This window comes from Epinephelus moara, chromosome 10, assembly GCF_006386435.1.
Source record: "Epinephelus moara isolate mb chromosome 10, YSFRI_EMoa_1.0, whole genome shotgun sequence".
NCBI lineage: Eukaryota > Metazoa > Chordata > Actinopteri > Perciformes > Serranidae > Epinephelus > Epinephelus moara.
The window spans coordinates 1,240,571-1,260,691 of record NC_065515.1 but is presented as its reverse complement, the minus strand read 5'-3'; the positions used below and the strand labels follow the sequence as shown (position 1 = coordinate 1,260,691).

General features: G+C 42.0%; 1 protein-coding gene across 1 annotated transcript; it reads left to right on the top strand.

The window, feature by feature from the left end:
- The first annotated feature begins 500 nt into the window (after nt 1-500).
- Nucleotides 501-18,302, top strand: chaf1a (chromatin assembly factor 1, subunit A (p150)). The gene is made up of 16 exons (XM_050054066.1): nt 501-801; nt 2,141-2,188; nt 3,054-3,688; nt 4,606-4,668; nt 4,857-5,095; nt 5,214-5,295; nt 5,393-5,461; nt 5,637-5,854; nt 7,662-7,830; nt 8,102-8,182; nt 10,913-11,011; nt 11,128-11,359; nt 14,284-14,452; nt 14,789-15,110; nt 15,260-15,371; nt 17,410-18,302. Exons 1-16 carry the CDS (start codon nt 738-740, stop codon nt 17,517-17,519), a joined length of 2,712 nt encoding a protein of 903 aa, XP_049910023.1. The 5' UTR covers nt 501-737; the 3' UTR covers nt 17,520-18,302.
- The last annotated feature ends 1,819 nt before the right edge of the window (nt 18,303-20,121 follow it).

Sequence of the window (20,121 nt, the reverse complement as noted above, 5' to 3'; positions counted from 1 at the left end):
GTGCAGGAGAATCAATGTCCATGTATAAGGACGCAGGGTCTCGGGAGGATAGAGACTAAAACAATGCTTGTGCACTCTCTCGTGTATTTTTCCGACTCCTTTCTTTAATTTCACTAACACACAACATGGCAACCCTGACTTCTGAAAGTCAAACTCCGCGGCCAATCACATTCGGCAGAAAGCGCTTCCTGTGAGGCGCATGTGACATCTCTCGGTTTGTAGCACGGGCTGTCCCGAACAGAGTTGATAGTATGCTTATTAAAGAAAAGATAACCACATTTAAACCACTAAATAAAGTAAACTAACATAATCCCGTCGTTCTGTGGGACAATCTAAGTATATCGCCGCATTTTAAACTCTACTAGCGCTGTTACAAATGTCCCAGAGCACTACACAACACGAAACAGCGACTGAACGTGCAACGCAGATGCACAAAACAAGCGCCTCCACCAGCGAGAGTAACTTGTCAGCGGCCAATCAGCGGCGGCCACTGACGCAAGTGACACACTCCCGCCAATTCGACTGGGGAGCGCGAGGCAGGCAGCGGGGAGTATGTGGGAGCTGCTGGAAAAGAATGCGTCATGTTTTATGTGAAATAAATTAGAAGTACATGTCGTTTAAATAGCAGCGCACTGTTTTGTCTGTTAACGGGGGAACTCTCGGGAGTTTACGCGACCTGCACCGTTGTTTTACCGGAGAATATCGCTAACGAGAGAAGCCCCGGCTCAGTGGTTGGGATGTTGGCGGCGGAAAACCCATCTGTTGACGGACATTTGGCAGCATCGACTCCCCGGAGAAGAGGTAACGTTAATGCCATTTATAGTAACCTAAAGGAGAGTTCAAGCAACTCGCAAACTGTTTAATATTGTGAAATAGACGCAGTGTAGTTTTGACTGTAGCGTTCACAAAGAGGTGACAAAGATAATATAGTCTGTTAACGTTACTTAACGTTAACTTTAACGTTAGTTAACGGTAGTAACCTCGTTTTACCTACCGACACCAGTTAACGTTAGCTAACGTTGTGTCATTGTTACGAGGCAAACGTTAACTACTTAATATGAACGTGTGCTAACTTTTCAGACATCAAAGTTAGCTACGTGCAGCTAACTTGCTGCTCGGCACAGCTAATGTTATCATGTTACCTAAAGCTAATGCGACACAATAACCTCCTGTTAAAGTCAGTTAGGCCTCAAACTAGCAGCGTCGCCCAGTGAAATAACTGTAACCCCGCAGCTGTAAAGACGTTAGCTTGTTAACCTAGCGGCAAACTTGGCTACACTGCTGTCTGTGTTACAGCTGCGTTGCTAGGTGGTAGCACTCCCCGAGCTGCCTAGCAGTAGCTACGTCTACTAGGTTAGCAGACAAGCTAGTCACGTTAGCATCTGTGAGCTGGTAAACGTTTACACGAAAGCTGTTTTCATCGGTGAAACTCCAGAGCTGCTCCGTTGTCTTGGCTTTTTCACACACCTGAGTTTCTTGAAGCTTTATGCACAAACATGCAACAGGTGTCCCTTTGGTTAAGTTTTCAGTATTGTGGCCGGGCATGCATCCTCTGCCTGACAGTGCCAGAAAGTGGCTGCTCTGAGTGCTCGACTGGGCCTGCTGCACCTCAGACTAATAATACACCGGTTGGCGGGAGAGCAAACCAAACACAACCATCACATGCATTGTCACACTGCAGCGCTCACACACCGACATCGTAAACCAGTGTGACATTTAATGCAAACCTGAAAAATAAATACTCACCGGGCATTTATGCTATTCGATTAAAATTTGCATCGATACAGGGTGATTTGGATTTGAAGACACACAGTACATTAGCTTCACAGGCATGTGGTTATTATATGACACCAGTACAATAGTGGAGTAGTAGTAGAGCTTTTAATGCGTTAGATCCGGTCCTAGGTTTAAATTACGAATTCAAATGAGTTTTATGCTGAAAGCTTTACATTCAGTGTTTGTCATTTAAAGTTAGCATTGTTCTTCCATCTGACACAATAAAACTTAAGATGTTAACATTTCCACAGTTGTCAGAACTTTTCTTTGATGGATTTTTATTATAATCAATATATCAGCCAGGTCGTGAAGTTGTTGTGTAAAGTATTATTTCCTAATGTGCCTATGTTTTTGTTCTTTTCAGGTATGGATTGTAAGTCAAGTAACAATGCCAACAAGAAACTTGTCCAAGGTAAGAGAATTAAACATTATCAGATGCGAGTGAGGATAATCTAGCATCAATGGCTGATCATTTTAATACTATATGTATCTTACCATACTTACAATGGTTGCTGCATTGTTTACGTATTGCTTCTTTTATCTTAATTATTCCCGTAATAATTCCCCTTACTGATAATGAAATGTTCACTTTGTGGGAGAAGTATTCCTTTAAGAGAAACTGCACATTGTGGAATGAGGTTTTGTTGAGCCTAGACACGTCTTAAAGCACACACATCAATTAAAAACACACAGTCCTTTGCATTGATTGTTGCAACTGACAAATAAATTGAGGACTTAGAAACATATTCTCAGAATACCACTCTACATAGTAAAACCTCACATCGTACAACATACTATGTGTATACAAGTATATGATCTTTGGAAGCTACTTAGCTGGATCCTACTTTTGCATATTTATAGCTTCAATTTGGCATTTTAATTAGTACCACAAGCTCTCATTGTGGAACCGTCAACCCTATCAATACACACAAGATCTTCACAAGTTAAGATTCAGTCATATAGTTATAATTGCCCTCTACAGCAATGAGCCCTTCAGTTGACTCTTTTAATCTGCTGTTATTGTCTCTATCTCTGCCTATAAACTGACCTTGAGTGTCCTGAAAGGCGCCTGTAAATAAAATGTATTATTATTATTATTTGTTAAACTCCTTAATTTTTTGTTGTTATTGACACAACCTTGTATATACCTTGAAATAAACATATTTATGAACAAATAATTATTTAAAGTCTTTAATTTTGATGAACAACTTCACAACACAGCATCCATTACAGTGACAGTATTTTTATTTAAAAAATGTTTTTAATTCTTCCCACAGCTCGTCTCCCATTCAAGCGTATGAACCCCGAACCTAAAGAGAACCAGCCGCCTAAACGCCCCTGTGCACATGCCTGCCCCAAACCAGGAGTCCCAGACGGGGAGAATGAGAATGAGTCCTCTGCGCTCCCCGTACACAGTGGACCGCCACTGGTTAACGGTCGCGGGCCCCTTGATGGCTTCCTGAGCCGTAGGCGCCCTGCACCCTCAGTTGAGAACATGGTTATAGATCTGACTGAAGACAGCGCTTCGTCTCCTGTAAAACGCCTTGCTCCACCTGCTCCGGCTTCTTCCCACTCGCCAGCAAAAGAAAAGCAACAGGGCAAAGACAAAACTGCATCTTCTGGGAAATCCAGCAACGTTGATAACGCTCCTAAAACACACACTTTAGACTGCATAGAGGACGAGGAAGATGAAGAAGGTGGTAATGAGACAGCATCGATTTCGCAGCTTGACACAACGCAGGAATCTGACAGTGGGCCGGAGGAGCAGGATGAGTCAGGAAACGTTTCCAGTTTAGGAAACAAGTCCATGCTGTCAGTTTCATCAGTCAGCCCCTCATCTGAAAGCTCACCAGAGAAGTCCACGACTGATGACCCTACACCCACCAGTACACCAACTACTAGAAAACCTACAGTAAGTACATCTTCCAGTGTTCCTCTTTTTATATAATCCCTCTAAGGAATGTGTACAATTAACTGATGCAGTATTGCACAATATACACTTAGAAGTGTTCCTAAGAGTTTGTTTAGTAATGTATCTGCATACATCACACCAAACAAAAGATAATTGTTTATCACAAAGTACAGCATGGTGATACAAACTGTGATGAACGTAGCTTTTATCAAACAATTATTGGATAAATTTTGATTTAGCATTTGCTTTTTACCATGAATAGAATTTATATCATGTTAACTTGATAATATCATAAAGTATTTATTCCTTTAAAAACATAAAGGATTGATCAGTAATTAATGGTGTAAATTATTTTTCCACCATATCACGTTACACATTGGCTGTATTGACAAAGTCAAATATCTGTTAATTCAGACAGATATCACTGTTAATAAGATGACTGCCTGTTGGGGATGTCTATAAGGGCTTCCAGATATATTGTGGATATTTAAACACAAGAAGATTAGTGAAACACACCCAGTATGATGGTTCAGAATATAGTGCAAGGCTGGGCGATATTGAGAAATCAAATATCAACATGTATTTAACCACATACTACGATATTAATATTGGACGATATTGTGGAGTGGACTATTGATACGATCACAGAATATTTCCACAGTTATTTTTGATAAATAATAAACAGTGATATGGATAGAATGACTAACTGGGTAAAGACTACATCACTTTATTGTAATGTGAGCAGGACAAGACAACGGGTACATGATATTATATCTAGTCTCAAATCACAATATTGCTAAATTATCGATATATTGACCAGCCCTGCTATAAAGCGTGCAATAAAACACTGACTAGGCTGGATGACATTGTGTCAAACATATCTAACAATAATTATTTTTTTGATTTTTCCCCTCCAGGAGCCAAAGACCACGCCCAAGATACCATCAGAGCAGAAAAAAATCAAAAGACGCTCACTGAAGGTGGGACTGTTGATGTATACACTGCAAGTGGGGTTTGAATTCAGTTTCAAATCCGAGTTGTCAGTTAAATAACATGGGTTCAACAGAGCCTGATTTGTAATGTGTCATATTTCTCACTCACTTTGCCGTTTAGTAAAGCTGTTTTATAAGTAGAAGACGAAAAAATGACTGAACCTTTGCAATTGTAGAAAGAACAAGAGGATAGGCTTCGCCTGCGAGAAGAGAAGGAACGCCAGAGGGAAGAGGCTAAAGCCGCAAAAGAGAAGAAGAGAGAGGAGGCCCGCAGGCTAAAGGATGAGCGGGAAAGGGAAAAACGAGAGAAGAAAGAAAAAGACGAACGAGAGAAAAGAGAGAAAAAGGAGAAGGAGGAGAGGGAAAAAGCAGAGAGGTTAAAAGCAAAAGAGGAACTACGGAAATCAAAGCAAGAGTGAGTAATGCAACATCCCTGTTACTCTCAAGTTAAGACTCATCCAACTGACGTTTTCAGTGCCATCAGTCTGTGTTGGTTACAAATGGTTTTTGTACGCTCAATGTTTTGCTTTCAGGGCAAAGCTTGAAGAAAAACGGAAGAAAGAAGAGGAGAAGCAAATGAAGGAAGAAGAGAAACGGTTGAAAGAAGAGAAAGATGTAAGTTTATACAGAGAAGTGTTGATGCTACGACATTTTGTGTTTCAGATTTGTGAAATGAATAAAACAAAATAATCTGTAACCAATGTGTCTACAGCGCCTCAAAGCTGAGAAAGCAGAAATTACACGTTTTTTGCAGAAGCCCAAGATCCAACAGGCTCCAAAGGTCAGTTGATGTCACACTTTATAACAGAAATGTGTTTTATTCATCACTAAATGCTAATAATCATCTCACCATCTTTAGTGTGTAATCAACATAAGCTTAAAGGCTGTCGGCTTTGATTGAGCTGCAACTGCTGTAACTAAATACAAAAGATATAACCACCGTTTTGCCCTTTCAGACACTTGCAGCTGCGTGTGGGAAGTTTGCGCCCTTCGAGATTAAAGAACACATGGCTCTGGCACCACTATGCCGGGTCCAGTGTGAGGACTCTGCTCTGGAGGAGCTGGACCGGTGTTTGAGGAGCCCTGCTGATAACTTGAATGGAATTAAAGACTGGATTGGGCAACAACCTCGGAGCTCAGGACCCACCAATCCCAGACAGACAGACACACTCAGGTAAGACTGGCATTAGTGATTTGAGCCCTGTTTCCCCATGGTTTCCACCACGTTCAGTCACTTCTATATTTATTGTCAAAAATGAGGATTTTTTTTTGTTTGCACTCTCTACGAGTAAAAATTGAAACCATTGAAATGATGAGTTAACAGGCGGGCAGTTTTATTGATCTTTTTTTATTTATTTTTTTCATTTAACCCAGTTTTTTTTAAAAAAAGAAAAAGATTTTTTTGGGGCATTTTTGCCTTTTAATCGATAGGACAGCTAAGCATGAGGGGGAGAGAGAGAGGGAATGACATTCAGCAAAGGGCCACAAGGTGGAGTCGAACCCGGGCCGCTGCGGCAACAGCCTTGTACATGGGGCGCCTGCTCGATCCACTGACCCCATTTTCCACATACTCCGTCTGCTCAGTGCGTAGCAGATACGCTCCCATTCTAGTGAATAGCTTCATTTCCACAGCGAGCGCCACGCAGCATCCCAGAAGTGCCACGGTGCTCCGCTTCGTCTGAGATACGCGGCAGGTCTATTTTTCAGCGACTGTGCGTCCATAGCACGTGAAGCCACGTAGCTCAGATCACATCAAACTGGAAACGGAACGCACACCGTATCTGGTAAATTTCAAAATACAACACAATGCACGGACTACGGATTGTAAACTCTCAATTTTTTAAAAATCACGTCACATCCTGTCGCACAAGTTGTCAGTCAGTGTGAGGGTCAGAAGAAAGGTGGACGAGGAGAAACTCATAGTTGAAGTCGAAAACCATTGTATTTTGTATGACACCACACATCCTTTCTACAAGGATACAAACCAAAAGGAGAAGACCTGGTGTGAAATTGCGGTTTTGGGAGTGAATGGTGCTTTTTATCACGTGATTTCGCAGTTTCCACATGTGAGCTTGCAGCTCCGCTACACGGCACGGCGCTCCAGAAACGCATCCAGTAGGCGAGGGTACACGCTGACGGTTGCTCCAGATCTGCAATGCTGCGTAGCGCGGCGCAGACCGAGTATGTGGAAATTGGGGGTTAGCCACCAGTGCCCCTTTTAACCCATTTTTAACCAGATAACTCCCTTTGAGATCAATGATCTCTTTTTCAAAGGAGACCCAGTCAAGACAGCAGCGTACAAAAACACACATCATGACATGAACCAGCCGATTCATTCATCCTTGTACTTATGAGAGCTGTAAGATCAGGCAGAGAGACCAGTTAATGTAGTTTTAACTCTTTTTGAAGGTTATTCCAAGTCAGAGGAGCAGAGCACATACAAGCTTTGTTCCCCAGTTCAGTCTGTGCACGAGGAACAGACAACAAAAGTCAGTCTTGAGATCTCAGACTGTAGCTACAGTCAGCTTTTTTTTCCCCCCTTCCCCAACTCCAACACCCATACCCCGTGTATCAGCTATCACCTGAGCTCCAGATTGACCGCTGTGCTCGTGATTTATGTTTATCATAACCTATGGAAAGAAAGAGGCCATGTGAGAAGAGATGCAGAAACACAGACGTCTTCTACGTATTCTGCTATCACAAGACAGTGCAGACTAATGCCAGCTACTAATTGTAAGTAGTAAAATGGCCAATTATCTTACATAAGGGCACCTTTTGGCATTTTTTGATAATACAGATGGAAAAATTACCATACAAACATGATAATTAATGTACATCTGGTAACTCTTCAAATACTTTGTGCAGTGCATAATTTGTACCTCCACCGAGATAAAGAAATACAATAGAATACATCTTCCTGTGGCTTTGTGGTTAAACATTCTTTCTCTCCATCCTCTCCCATATGTGCTTTTTTCCCTCAGTGAGTGTGTAACGGTAGAAGGGCCTAAACCAGATGGTGTGCCAGATCGTAAACGTTATGGACCGATGAAGCTGCTGCAGTTCCATGAGAACTACCGTCCAGCGTACTGGGGCACCTGGAGTAAGAAGAGTTCACACGTCTCACCTCGCTGCCCTCTCAGACAAGACAAGGTAAAACTACCTGACAAAGGCCTCAGTCTGTGCGGTTTACTTGTTGCCCCACATGTACCAGATTCCAACTGCACTCAGCATATCATACTTTTTAATGTTAGATAAAATGGATTCTATTGTATGTAAATGTAACACAGAAGAAGTCTGCATCAGCTGACTTAGCTTTGCTTTTTGATCACGTACGATTTTAGCTTTTATTCAATATTTTGTCTGTATCCAAGAATTGTGTTTATGTACCTGTGACACTAATCGCTGTCCTCTGTCACCACAGGATTTGTTAGACTATGAGGTGGACAGTGATGAAGAATGGGAGGAAGAGGAACCAGGAGAATCCCTGTCACATAGCGAAGGGGTGAGTTTCGTTGTCGGGTGAAAAAGTATGCGCATTTTAACATTTCTCAATTTATGTAGTGTCTACATCATTGTCCAGTATTAGGTCATACTTAAAACACCTCTGTGTAACAAATAGTGTGTAAACAGCTCAGCTGCTAGGCAGGTGAAAGTGGTGACATTTTTAATTTCAAATGTGTTATAATGAGTTTTTCATTTAACAAAAAGACAGAAAAAAATAACATCATAGACCGTAACACTGTTCAGCTCAGCACGGACAAAGAAAATTTATTGCAGTATCAAAACAACGACCACTGCAGTTCAGCCTTTGCTCTCCATAAAAGCTCGAGCTAAAATGGCAGATGCATTCACAGATTACAGGCATCACCTTTTATTTGAAATTCTAGCTTTGGTATGACCGTAATCAACAGGGTTTACGTTAGCCGGCTTACGCTGGCTTTTTGCTGGTATCACGTGTAGTTGTCCAGCAGATATCAACAGCCAAAATGTCCGGCAAGAAATATGCCCTGAAAAAAGGACCCGATTTGGGGATTTTAATGATGGACACATCTGTTTATGCACCAAAGGCATACAGAGTGTGGCTCTGCCTTTTCAGAGCGTGCATCACATCCACAGTGCTCACAGTCTTCCTCTTAGTGTTCACAGTGTAGATATGTGACAGTGCACGATGACCGTATTGCTAACTAGGCCTGGGCGGTATGACAAAATTTTCACATCACTTTTTTTTTTTTTTTTTTTATAAATCATATCGGTTTTATTTGACGGTATTTTGCTCGGGTCCGCCCCCCTTGACATGCTGCTGTGTCATGCTATGGCCTATTGAAGTGCTGGAATTTATTTATGTGACAATGCCTGAACGCAACACAGGCTCCGCTCCATTAGTGCCATGCTCAGTTATAATTGTCTCAGACTCGGGACGGGTCGGCTTCGGCCAGGAAAATGTGGCCCGAGCTGTGCTCTAGTGTGCTCACCTATGTGTGTGTGCGCACGTGTCTGTGTGACACATATACAGAGAGCAGAGGAGAACTGTAAATGGCGGTGCGCAGCCGCAAGTTGCTTATAGCGGAAACATTGCTCTTTTTGGCATAAGTTCTTCTGGGTCATCGTGTACAGACTATCTGCGGCAGCCATTCTCGCCTCTAAACTTTTCTCTGTGCTCTCACTCTCGCCGGCTCTAGCACGCCTGTGGTGTGCAACGTTGAAACACTTACCCGCCGCGCACATTCCGGACGTTGTTTGGGCTATTCACCGGTATTGCAATATATGAAAAATTCATATCATAACGAAAATAAATACCGGTTTTCGGTACGAACCAGTATACCGCCCAGCCCTATTGCTAACTGACTGCTGCAGTTCTGCAGAATGACATTTGTATTTTGTCTGTGTTTACTGTCTGTTGCTGCTCTGCATGTCTGCATGTAACGCTCAGCTGTGTGTTGGTGCTTCTTCTTGCTAGCGTGTCTGTCTTTGTTGTTGTTGTTGTTGTTGTTGTGTTACTGTGATGTTCAGCTGTTACATGTTGTTTTGCAAGGCTTGTGTTGTGTCTTGAGAATTCCTGTTTGCTATAGCTGTTGCTGTCTTTATAATGTCCTGCTGTCTTTGTTCTTGGAATTTTAGCATTTTACTGCAGTTAAAAATTAGCCAGCTGGCTAACACTGATCAATGTGCGAAGTGAGAAATCAAGTTCTCCAGGAAGACCTTCAAAATACCGCTGGCCTTTTTTCTTTGTTGCCTCTGCCACTAAGCCTCTTATTAGTCACTCTGTTCAATAGACCGCTTCTTCATTGAGCTTAATTTGAAGTGTTGCAGTTTAAACGTACGATGTAATATGTTATATGGCATGTCAGGTGGTTGTTCTATTTGGCTAGAATTCTGTAGTGGCCATAGTGAGCATCGAAAGAAGTCTAGAGTAAACTCTGGTAGTTCGTTTTCGTACTGTAATGACCTGTGTCAGTTCATAATTCACCATCTATAAGTGCAGCAGACAGTTTGAAGTAGTCTGCCTTGTGATCCAGGAGAGGAAGGTGTGCAAGGATGTGGTGCAACTAATCTAAAACCGCACAGTACATATATTCCAATAGCGTCCCTAAAGAATGGTGGTGGACCGTCCCAAATAAATGAATGTGTTGGAAACACTGGAGACCAAGATAAGAAGAGATACTGGGTCCAGTTCAAGCTTAGTCACCAACAAGGTTTGAATTTCTCACAGGACAGTTTCCCTGTTATTGTTATTTAGGACGGGACCAAAGACAGTAGTGACCAGTTTATAGAGTGAACAACCGGCAGACATGGAGTTTTTAAAAAAGGACAGTGACAATTTATTTGATCCATTTAAAAAGTTTTCAATTTGGCTGCTCACTTCAAACTTTAAACACAACAAAACAAAGATGCCAAAACAGTCTCTGCTTGAATCAGCATGTCACAGTAATGTAACTTAAAATTATAAAGGAAATTAGATGTTCACTGATGGATTCTCATGTTGAGCATCTGTCTCTTAAAGCTGAAAAAAAAAAAAAAAAACATGCAAAAACACTGGCGTGGTCCTCTTTGAAAGGCTTTGATTCAAAGTATACGTCACTTTTGAGACTGAGATGGCACCTTCAAATACTTTTGCTCAAAGAAAACTGAACTTGTGCAGGCAACAAAGCACGCTCTGTTGTCATGTTCATCTCAAGGACATAATAATGATTTAACTTTTTGAAAAGGACTCTAAACTGTTGATCATTTTCAGGAAGATGAGGAGGAAGGAGGTGAAGATGATGATGATGACGATGGCTTCTTTGTTCCTCATGGCTACCTTTCAGATGATGAGGGGGCTCCAGAAGAAGAGGTATGAAGAGAGTTGCGACATTGCTTGTTTTTCAAATTTACATTCTTGTTTCAACAATACATCTTAAGTTTCTGCTTCCTGTTTGCACCACAATTAATGCGCATGCAACCTCCCAGGAGGGTGGCGACCCGGAGAAGCAGAAACTACTTCAGAGAGTGAAAGCAAAGGAGTGGGATGAGCTGATGTCCACCAAGAAGAAGATGAAGGTTCTGGACCCAGTGGTGAGGGGCTGCGTCTGGGAGGGAGACGGACCTGCTTTGCCGCTCTTCCAGCCTTACGCCATGTGTCTGGTTGAGCCTTTACCCAAGACTGACACAAGCCCCAGCCCAGAGGAGCTCTCACAGAAAGGTCAGAGGGAAGCACAGTATGTTTAAGTGACATAATTCACTTTGATTTAAGTTGGAGAACTGCCTGTTTTTGGGTGATGATCCATCAGAGACCTGATGAACTGGGTCGACAGTTACTTTACGGTGCTGTGAGGCTGTGAGTTGCTGAAGTTGCTTGTAGTTTTGTGGGTTGTATTTCTTCATTGACTTATATCAGCAGTTAAAACTTTGCAGTGCCATTTGCAACATTATTCCTGACAGTTTTTGTGTTTTTGATTTTAACATTAGACCATTTCACACATGCAGTGTTAATTAACAGTTCCTGCATGTGGTCATGTGTGAATAGGAGCAGGGATCGATAGTCAGGGAAGTCTGTACCGCCAATTTCCCACCTCAGGACCTGGTAACATTTCAGGGAAAATACTGTGATGGCTGTGCTGTGAATAAGCACATAAAGGGTTACATCCATCTGACGAAGGCACTCTGATGAGGAGCGAGAGCACTGATCAAATGACTGCCATACAGATCCCCTAACTTGTTAGTTTAGCTTTTACACCAGTTCTTTTGTGAGTGATGTAATAATGAATGAGTAAACGATCTGACAAGAACTGGAGTAAAACAGCTCCTCGTCCTCCGTGTTTCTGTCAGAAGACGTCTTGCTTCACGCACAGTACATCCAGCCATGCCCTGTATTCTTATATTCTGTTGAGTTTTATGGCGGTTGGCATTCATAAGTGTCTCATTACTGGCATCTGCTGCACTGTCCCTTGCCCCATCTATTCCAGCATTGTTTGCATGTTTGAGAAAGCACAAGGGAGAAATGTTCCTGAATCACATGTGTGAAGAGTTAAAATCATTAACGGTATTCCTGCACCCTAACGATTATTTTTCAATTATAGTTGAATAATCGAACAACCAATTTATAGATTATTCTAAACATTTTTTTTTATTATTACTTGATTAATGTAACAGTTATTTTACCCAAAAATAAATATCAAAAACTTGTCTCATAAATATTTACACATTTTATTCAATCAGCTCTTAAAAATAATTGTGGCATATTTTAAAATTTGTCCAATTTCCACTCACTGCTGTTATTATAATATTAATAGTAATATTAGGCCCTCTGTGTCCAAAAACGTATCAGTATGTAATTCACCTCAAATTCAAAAGCATCTCTATATCATGGCAGTCCTTTCCCTGAGCTGGAGAATCAGTAGTTTTCCTTAAGTACTTGACTTTAGACCTGAAATGATTATGACATGGACGTATTCACTCACTGGAGGAATATGCAGTTTAGATAATGACTGGCAAATGTTTTTTTTGCATCAGTGTGGGGCGAGGAACGTAGCTGACTGAACAACTGTCTGCAAATAATTTATGTTGCCTTCTCACTCATGCATGCCTGTGAAAGTAAAAAGAAAATATAAAACAGCTGAGTAACGACAGCAGCAGTGGTGCAGAAAGTTTAAGTGACTACTCTGAACAGAAACTCGTTCCATGTGTTGATCATCCTGATGTGTGAAGACAAAAGTAAACAGGACAGTGCTGTCTGCTGCTGTCGCTCGTTCTCCAGATGAATCTATGCTTTTGTCGAGTGCAGCTTAATTTATTGTGACACGCCAACGCACGTTGTGTGTAGAGTTTCTCAATAACCTCGTGTATTATGGTGCTTTAAATTTCAAAAACATGTACAACCATTGTGTGTATTGTATGCTGAAATTGTGTGGGATAATGTTTTTACCATCCTGTTTGGACTGGTGCTGCTGCATGTGATTATGATGGCTCAACACGATTGATCTGTTTTCACCCACCTTTAAATATCACAATCACTTAAACAGTCGTTACATGATTAATGGTTCTAATTATTAGGGATGTCCCGATCCAGCTTTTTCACTTCCAATCCGATACCGATATCACAGCCTTGAGTTTTGGCCGATACCAATCCGATCCAAGTGCGTATTATATATATTCACTTATTTTGTTGTCAGTCATGTTAGAAAAGGTTTGATCAAGCGATACTACTCTAACAAGAACTACTACTTAATCAGGTTGGATCGGATTCCATGAAAAACTGGATCGCAGTTCTTGGATCTGCATTTTTCCATGCAGTCCGATCCGATGCTGATGCTCGTTTTGTTTGCTAATATCGGCGGCTGATATCAGGACATCCCTACTAATTATACCAGTGTGAATGGATAAGCTGAGGTTGCCTACAGCTGTTAGCCTGGTTCACACTGGACGTGAGGCGCCCCATTTTGTTAAGGAACAGCTGACCGTCGCCCGGCTGTTCACACCAGAGGTGCATTTCTCTGCGCAGTGCAGCAAGTGACTCTGCTCATGGTTCTGTCTCCGTCTGCTTGTGTGTGTGTGTTTCTGTGATAATGACTGTGCGTGCATCTCTGCTCGTCTCTCGCTTTCTGTTTAGACACAACCGACGAATATGTGTGTGCATGGGATGCGTATTCCACCATTTATCATAGATCATTTATTATCATGTTTAATATACATGTTATATTGTTAACAACACATTTGCAGTGTGTTTTCTCGCCAGATTTGATGACGGCTTGTGAGAAAAAAAAAATAGACCAGACACTAAAACTATTACTACAGATTAAAAGCTGACTTTGGCACCGGGCAGCGTCCAGTGTGAACAATGGCTGCCAAAAGCAAGCAAGCAGCACTCCACGGAAAATTGGTGCACTTTGTGGCGCTTTCGTGTCCCGTGTGAACCTGCCGTCAGTTAGTGATAGGGTTGGTTTATAAAGTGCAACCGTATGGATGATACAACATTTCTATTCAGGAGCCAAAATATCAAAATGCTTGAGAAGTTGGGAAACTTTGAACAGTTTGTCAGTCGTTTAAAGTTTGTAACAAAAACAACTTTAAAATGTTTCTTGCTAACGAGCTAACGATGCGTTCTGAAAAACTTTCTTCCTCCCACAGTACTCAGTCAGCTGCTGCCTCTGCTGCACGGCAACCCAAACAGCAGTAAAGTGATCATCAGCGAGTTTCAGGAGTTTTGTCGTCACCAGACCTCTTCCTCCTCCTCCTCCTCACCACCACCTCCTGAACTGTCCAGCCCTCAGAGCCCAGCAGAAAACATCCCCACCAGGTGATACAACAATGTTTGGCAATAACAAAATGTGATCTAAAAAAACAACTATATGATAATGTCATTGAAGCGGTTCAGTTGTCTTAGCTAAAAGTAAAACAAAACAGTGTTATTAATACCTTGATTAAACTAAAACAACTCATAATTTATTTTTATTTTGAAACATCTAAATGGTAGATTTTAATGTCTTTCTTATAAACAGTATTCACTCTACAGTGCTACAGTTCACACAGGAACAAATACAATAAAAGATCAACAAGCCACTGTACTCTTAATTAGAAAACAATATCTAGTTGTACATTAATTAAAATGCCTCTTCCCCCTCGCTTTCATCAGAATACAGTTGAAGCGCCTCATCAAGAGCAATGCTGTTTATGAGAAGCGCTCCACCTACAGACGCTGCTGCTGGTACGTGCACACAGACGTCCTGTCCCGTTATGGGCAGGAGGCTCTTCCTGTGCCGTGCCAGTGGACCTACCTCACTACAGGAGCTCGAGAAGAGTCCCGTGAAGAACCCCAGGCAGCCACTGGCTCTCAGGGAAACTCTCCCACTACACCACAGACCTCGTCCACCACATCTTTGTCCGTCAACAAAAGGAAGAGCGCAGGCAGCATTTTAATCACCCAGTTCATGAAGAAATGTGCCGAGTCCGAACGGGTAGAGAATTCAGATTTTTGAATTACCATATAGACTTTACTGGAACATGTCGTTCTTAGTTTAGTCGCTCTTTTTGGTATCATTTTAAACATGATCATCTCATGGAAATATGCTGTTTACATGCTGATTGTAGCCTGTTGTCTTCTCAGGAGGCCTCACGTCCCCGTATTTACCAAGCGGAACCAGTAGAGGCAGACTGTTTTCAAGCTGACACTGAGGACGATGATGATGAAGACTGTGTCATCATCTCCACACAGAGTGGTGAGTCACACAGGAGGAATCAAAAGCTGTGACTGTCAACTTTTAACGTTTCCTTCAAGATTAAGACCATTTAAGATTTTGCATTGTCATGTTTTTTTAAGATGTATGCCAAAGCACATATTTCTCAGATCATACAAAACATAGTAAGACTCTTTGTTAGTACAGATGTGTCCGTGTTGTCATCACTTCATTTTAAAAGCTCAATCACTTTGTTTCTGAGAGTTGAACTTGCGCTCGGCGAAGATACATGTAAATATATTATATTATTTGATCCAACTCCCACTGTGAGGTGTGTTTAAAATGCTGAAGAAAAAACAATATTGTACAAGTGTGCTATGAAGAGTGAAAAACAAACAGCCACAGGGCCCAAACAAGGTTCTGTCTACACACACGGATATATTTGAAAACAGATATTTTCCCCTCTGTTAAACAAAACAAAAAAGTAGTATTATCAAAAACTACTCCAAACTTACTGGGCCAGCAGGTGGCGATAAAGGTTTTGGCAATGATATGTCAAAAACCAGAGAGGAATATTCTGAGCATGTGTAGAGAGCTTAGGATGGACATGCATGAATTTAGGTAATGATTTGGTGATGGGTGTTTTTCGAATGCTCCGTTTCCCACATCCACACGGAAACAAAATCTGCACCTCAGAAAGTGTTTTAAAAATCAGTTCTAGTGACCTAAAGTTGTTTGCATGTGGACAAGAAGCCAAAATGTAAAGCAAAATATTTGTTTTCAAAAATATCTCACCTGTAGACGAGGCCTCAGTATACCTCAGGGAGCCATGTTTCATTAGACGAGGCGATTAATACCACTCATGTGTTTGTCAAGATGCTCTGAGGCAGTTAGCCTAGTTTAACATAAAGACTGGGAGCAGTGGGAAACAGCCAGCCTGGCTCAAACTGACGGCCAACCAGCACGTTCGTTCTGTGCCTTGTGCTGCGTTCGTTTTGTACTCGGAAGTCGGAAGTGGGAATCGTCACCTCCGAGTTGACAACAGTTTTTGCATTCTAGTTGACAAAGGTGGACAAGTCGGAAAAAAACATGGACGCCTGCAAGAAAGCGTTTGTTGCCCTTGCACTTTCAGAGTATAGACAGCTTCAAAACCATCGTGCACTCCAACTGATGAACGCTGCAGATGAGGCTGACCTGATGTAAAACAAATAAGATAAAATTGCTATAAACAGTACTTTAGCAGAGTGTTTACTCACTATGTATGTGACCGGCAGCCATCTTGAATTCGTAAGTCGGGGTTGATGTGGTTGCTCCAAGTTTCCAAGTTGGAAACCCGATCTCAGGGTGCGTTCAAGTTTAAACTTCCGACTGGGAACTGGGAATTTCCAATCTCCGAGTACAAAAATGAACGCATCATTAATGAGGAAATAACTCCACACCAGCAGACGCTGGTCGTTGATAATCATCATACAAAATGGAAACCAGAACGTCTTGACGCTAGTTAGCACAGTAACAACACAATACAGTGTTAACATAACGGAGCATATTCACGATGGTGCGACAGTCAACATTAACACAAACCACCAGGAAACGTTTCTGCTAAAGAAAAACAGTCTCGCCCGATGAAACAACAGTTCTCTTATCATGCGCTGAGCTGAACTGCCGATCAAAGTGATTTCATTCACCAATGGGCTCTGCAGTCGCTGATGCCCGTCCAACGTGCTGAATCAGCAGGAAAAAAGACATCCACCCCCGACTAGGGCCAGTGGTGCAGCAACAAGGGCCACTGATGCTCACCAACGACCCAACATTGACTAACGGCCGACAGTCAGCTCGGTGTGTCACGGCCTTTAAGAGCTCTGCTGTGCAGAGTATCTCTGGTTAAGCTGATCACGCCTGGCTCCAGCAGCCTGTGTTAATGTATATATACAGAGGCTGCGCTCAGGCAGACACAAGTTTGGCAAAGCACCTGCCTCATTCACTGACAAACACCGACTAACTCTTGATAGTGTCTCGTTTTGAAAGGATGTGTGTGTTCTTTCATTCCCCAAATGAACCCTGATTGAATGTGTCTCTTCAGGTCCACCTGGTCAGTACTCCTCCAGTGAGGCAGACTGTCTGATGGAAGTCAACCCCTCTGAGAAAGCTGCTCTCGCCGAGGCCAGCGCTCCTACACTCACCACTGCCTGAGGACAGGAGAGGCTGGCTCCTCTAACCAAGCTACCCCAATTCCTTCAAATAAAAAAAAGTTGTCCTTTCTGAACTCTTCTGCGTCCAAGACAAGGAAGATGCAGCAGCACACTCTGGTACAGGCGACTCACAGCAGGTGGCTTCTGCTCAGTATCCTCGCCTTATTTTTATTTTTAAAAAGGAGCCAGGAGTCATCTTGCCTGTGTCATGTGCAGAAAATCAGGAGTGTCTGACTTGATTTTTGAGGGCACTTTTGTCCAATGTTCATTAACTATGTGTCTGATTTTTGCATTGAGGTGTCAGTCAGGCATGTTCGGCACGGGCCTGTTGAAAGTCTCTGGCGCTGCTTTAGCTACAGCAGATTGGGTTGAACAGAGACAGGAAGAGCAGAACAAATATGCCCGATATTCATGAGAAGAAGCATCCAAGACATCAACACCAGCATTATGTACGGTTTTTTGGAATGTTGAATTCATGACGTTATTGGATATCTTCTAATCTAAATGTGTGTGTGTATATATATATAGTTTACCAGAAATAAGAGCTGGGGATGAGAGGCTGAAAGTCCATCTGTACATTTCCCCTTGATTTCAGTGGTGGTGCATTTATTCTGCAATTTCTAACTCTGACAGCTCACTGGAGTAGTTGCTAGATCTGTACTTGTACAGTTAGGTCCAGTGTCACAATGTTTTATAAATATGTATTGTCTGTATTTTTTTCAAGAATACTTGAACAGGATAAATTCATTAAACATGAATAAAAGTACTGCACTTTTATATTCCATTCATTGCTCCACAAGTTCTTCTGGGTGCCTTTTTAGCAGCGCGATGCAAACACCGTCGCCATTCTGCCTCCCTAATAATTCTCATCAGACTTGGATGTTTAAGCTCGGGCGTGTTAGAGTGAACAATATTTTAATGGAGCAAGGCAAGCTAATTGCTAGCATGCTTGGCTGAAAGGGGAAAAAAAACTGCAGAGGTATGATCACATGATCCTGTTTGAGCTCTAACAGGTGGTGTGTTCCACGTTTTATTTCCCAGTCGCTGTTGGAGAGAAGAGTAGAGTTCTGTAAACACTGACCATTGGAAATCCCCCGTTTCGGTTCAGTGCTGGAAGCTGCGCCCATGATTCACACAAGGTATCATGGGGGTAGGAGGCTGTGGAGCCTGGAGGCTGTGGAGCCTGGAGGCTGTGGAACAGTGGAGGTCAGGACTTTTTTGGACACCAACTAAACAGTCGCAGGCTGAGATCACTGCAAAAATACGTCAATTAATTTACATCTGCACAAAAAGCAAACGCTTCAGGCTTTGACAATCATCAGTCAAGCACTGAGACGTTTGCTGCTATTCTTAATCACTTTTTATTATGTTCTGCACTTTGAACATCCTTCTTGTGCACAGATGTTCCTAATAAATACTTTTAAACATTTTTTTGCATTGATCTGAGCCTGTGAAACTTTTTCGTAGCAGTTATATTGGTAAACTTACGTTGCCCTCGGTGCAGTTTCACAGCAGCCTTAAAGGGATAGTGCACCCAAAAATGAAAATTCAGCCATTATCTACTCACCCATATGCCGACGTGAAGTTTTAGAGTCCTCACATCACTTGCAGAGATCCAAGGGGAGAGGAGGTAGCAACACAACTCCACCTAATGGAGGCTGACGGCGCCCCAGATTCAAACGTCCAAAAACACATAATTGAAACCACAAAATATCTCCATACTGCTCGTCCGTAGTGATCCAAGTGTCCTGAAGCCCCGAAAAACGTCATTTAAACTCTGTTTTTAGCCTCATTGTAGCCTGTAGCTCTGACCGCCTTCATGTGTGCACCGCGCTCACGTGTGCCAGCGAAAGCACGTGAACACACATGAACGCAGTGCCCGTGTCTCACCGTCTCACGTGAGCGCTGTGTACAGAGTCACAGTTCATTGAAACTCAACACTGTCTTTGCCTTTAATTAGTACCACAGTGCAGTTGTTTCCAAAACATTTCAAAGAAAGAAAAATCTATTAATCTTTGCTCATCCTTTGTAGAATACCTTCAGTGCTGCCAGGTTGCACTGTGACCCTTCAGTGGTCAACTTTTTTATAAGTTCTGTCACAAATTACAGCTGCACGTTTAATAAAAATATTACAACAGTAATATGGCCAAATGCAACAGCCAACGAGCAGGAGCTGCATTTTTTTAATAAAGGTAAAATGGATCACAACATACCACTATAATAAATCATATTCCAGACATTAAGGGGACGTGCTTGTTTGATACAGATCCCAGCAAATATCGCATCATTTTAATATTTGTTTGAAATGAAATGGAAAGAATCACGTTCCTGTAAAGTCACCACTTGTACTGCTATCGCAATATCAAAATTGCAATATGACTTTTTTTTGCATATCGTGCAGCACAATCACAAATTTTAGCAACTTATTTTTTCTCTACAGTTTTTATTAACTGGTGAACAAGTTGCTTTTGATTTACTGGTGCAAAACATTTAGGTCAGATGGGAGTGAACACCTTTTAAAATGCACCGTGCCTTAAACATTCTGACCTGGTAATTTGTGTTTGGTGTCTGAGGTGAAGCATCAAGAACCATTCACCAGTTAA

Bases quoted from the DNA above. Each gene is read 5' to 3' on its own strand.
- chaf1a (XM_050054066.1), top strand. From the start codon at position 738: ATGTTGGCGGCGGAAAACCCATCTGTTGACGGACATTTGGCAGCATCG. The intron at 802-2,140 runs GTAACGTTAATG...TGTTCTTTTCAG, and splicing joins ATCGACTCCCCGGAGAAGAG to GTATGGATTGTAAGTCAAGT. The intron at 14,453-14,788 runs GTGATACAACAA...CGCTTTCATCAG, and splicing joins GCAGAAAACATCCCCACCAG to AATACAGTTGAAGCGCCTCA.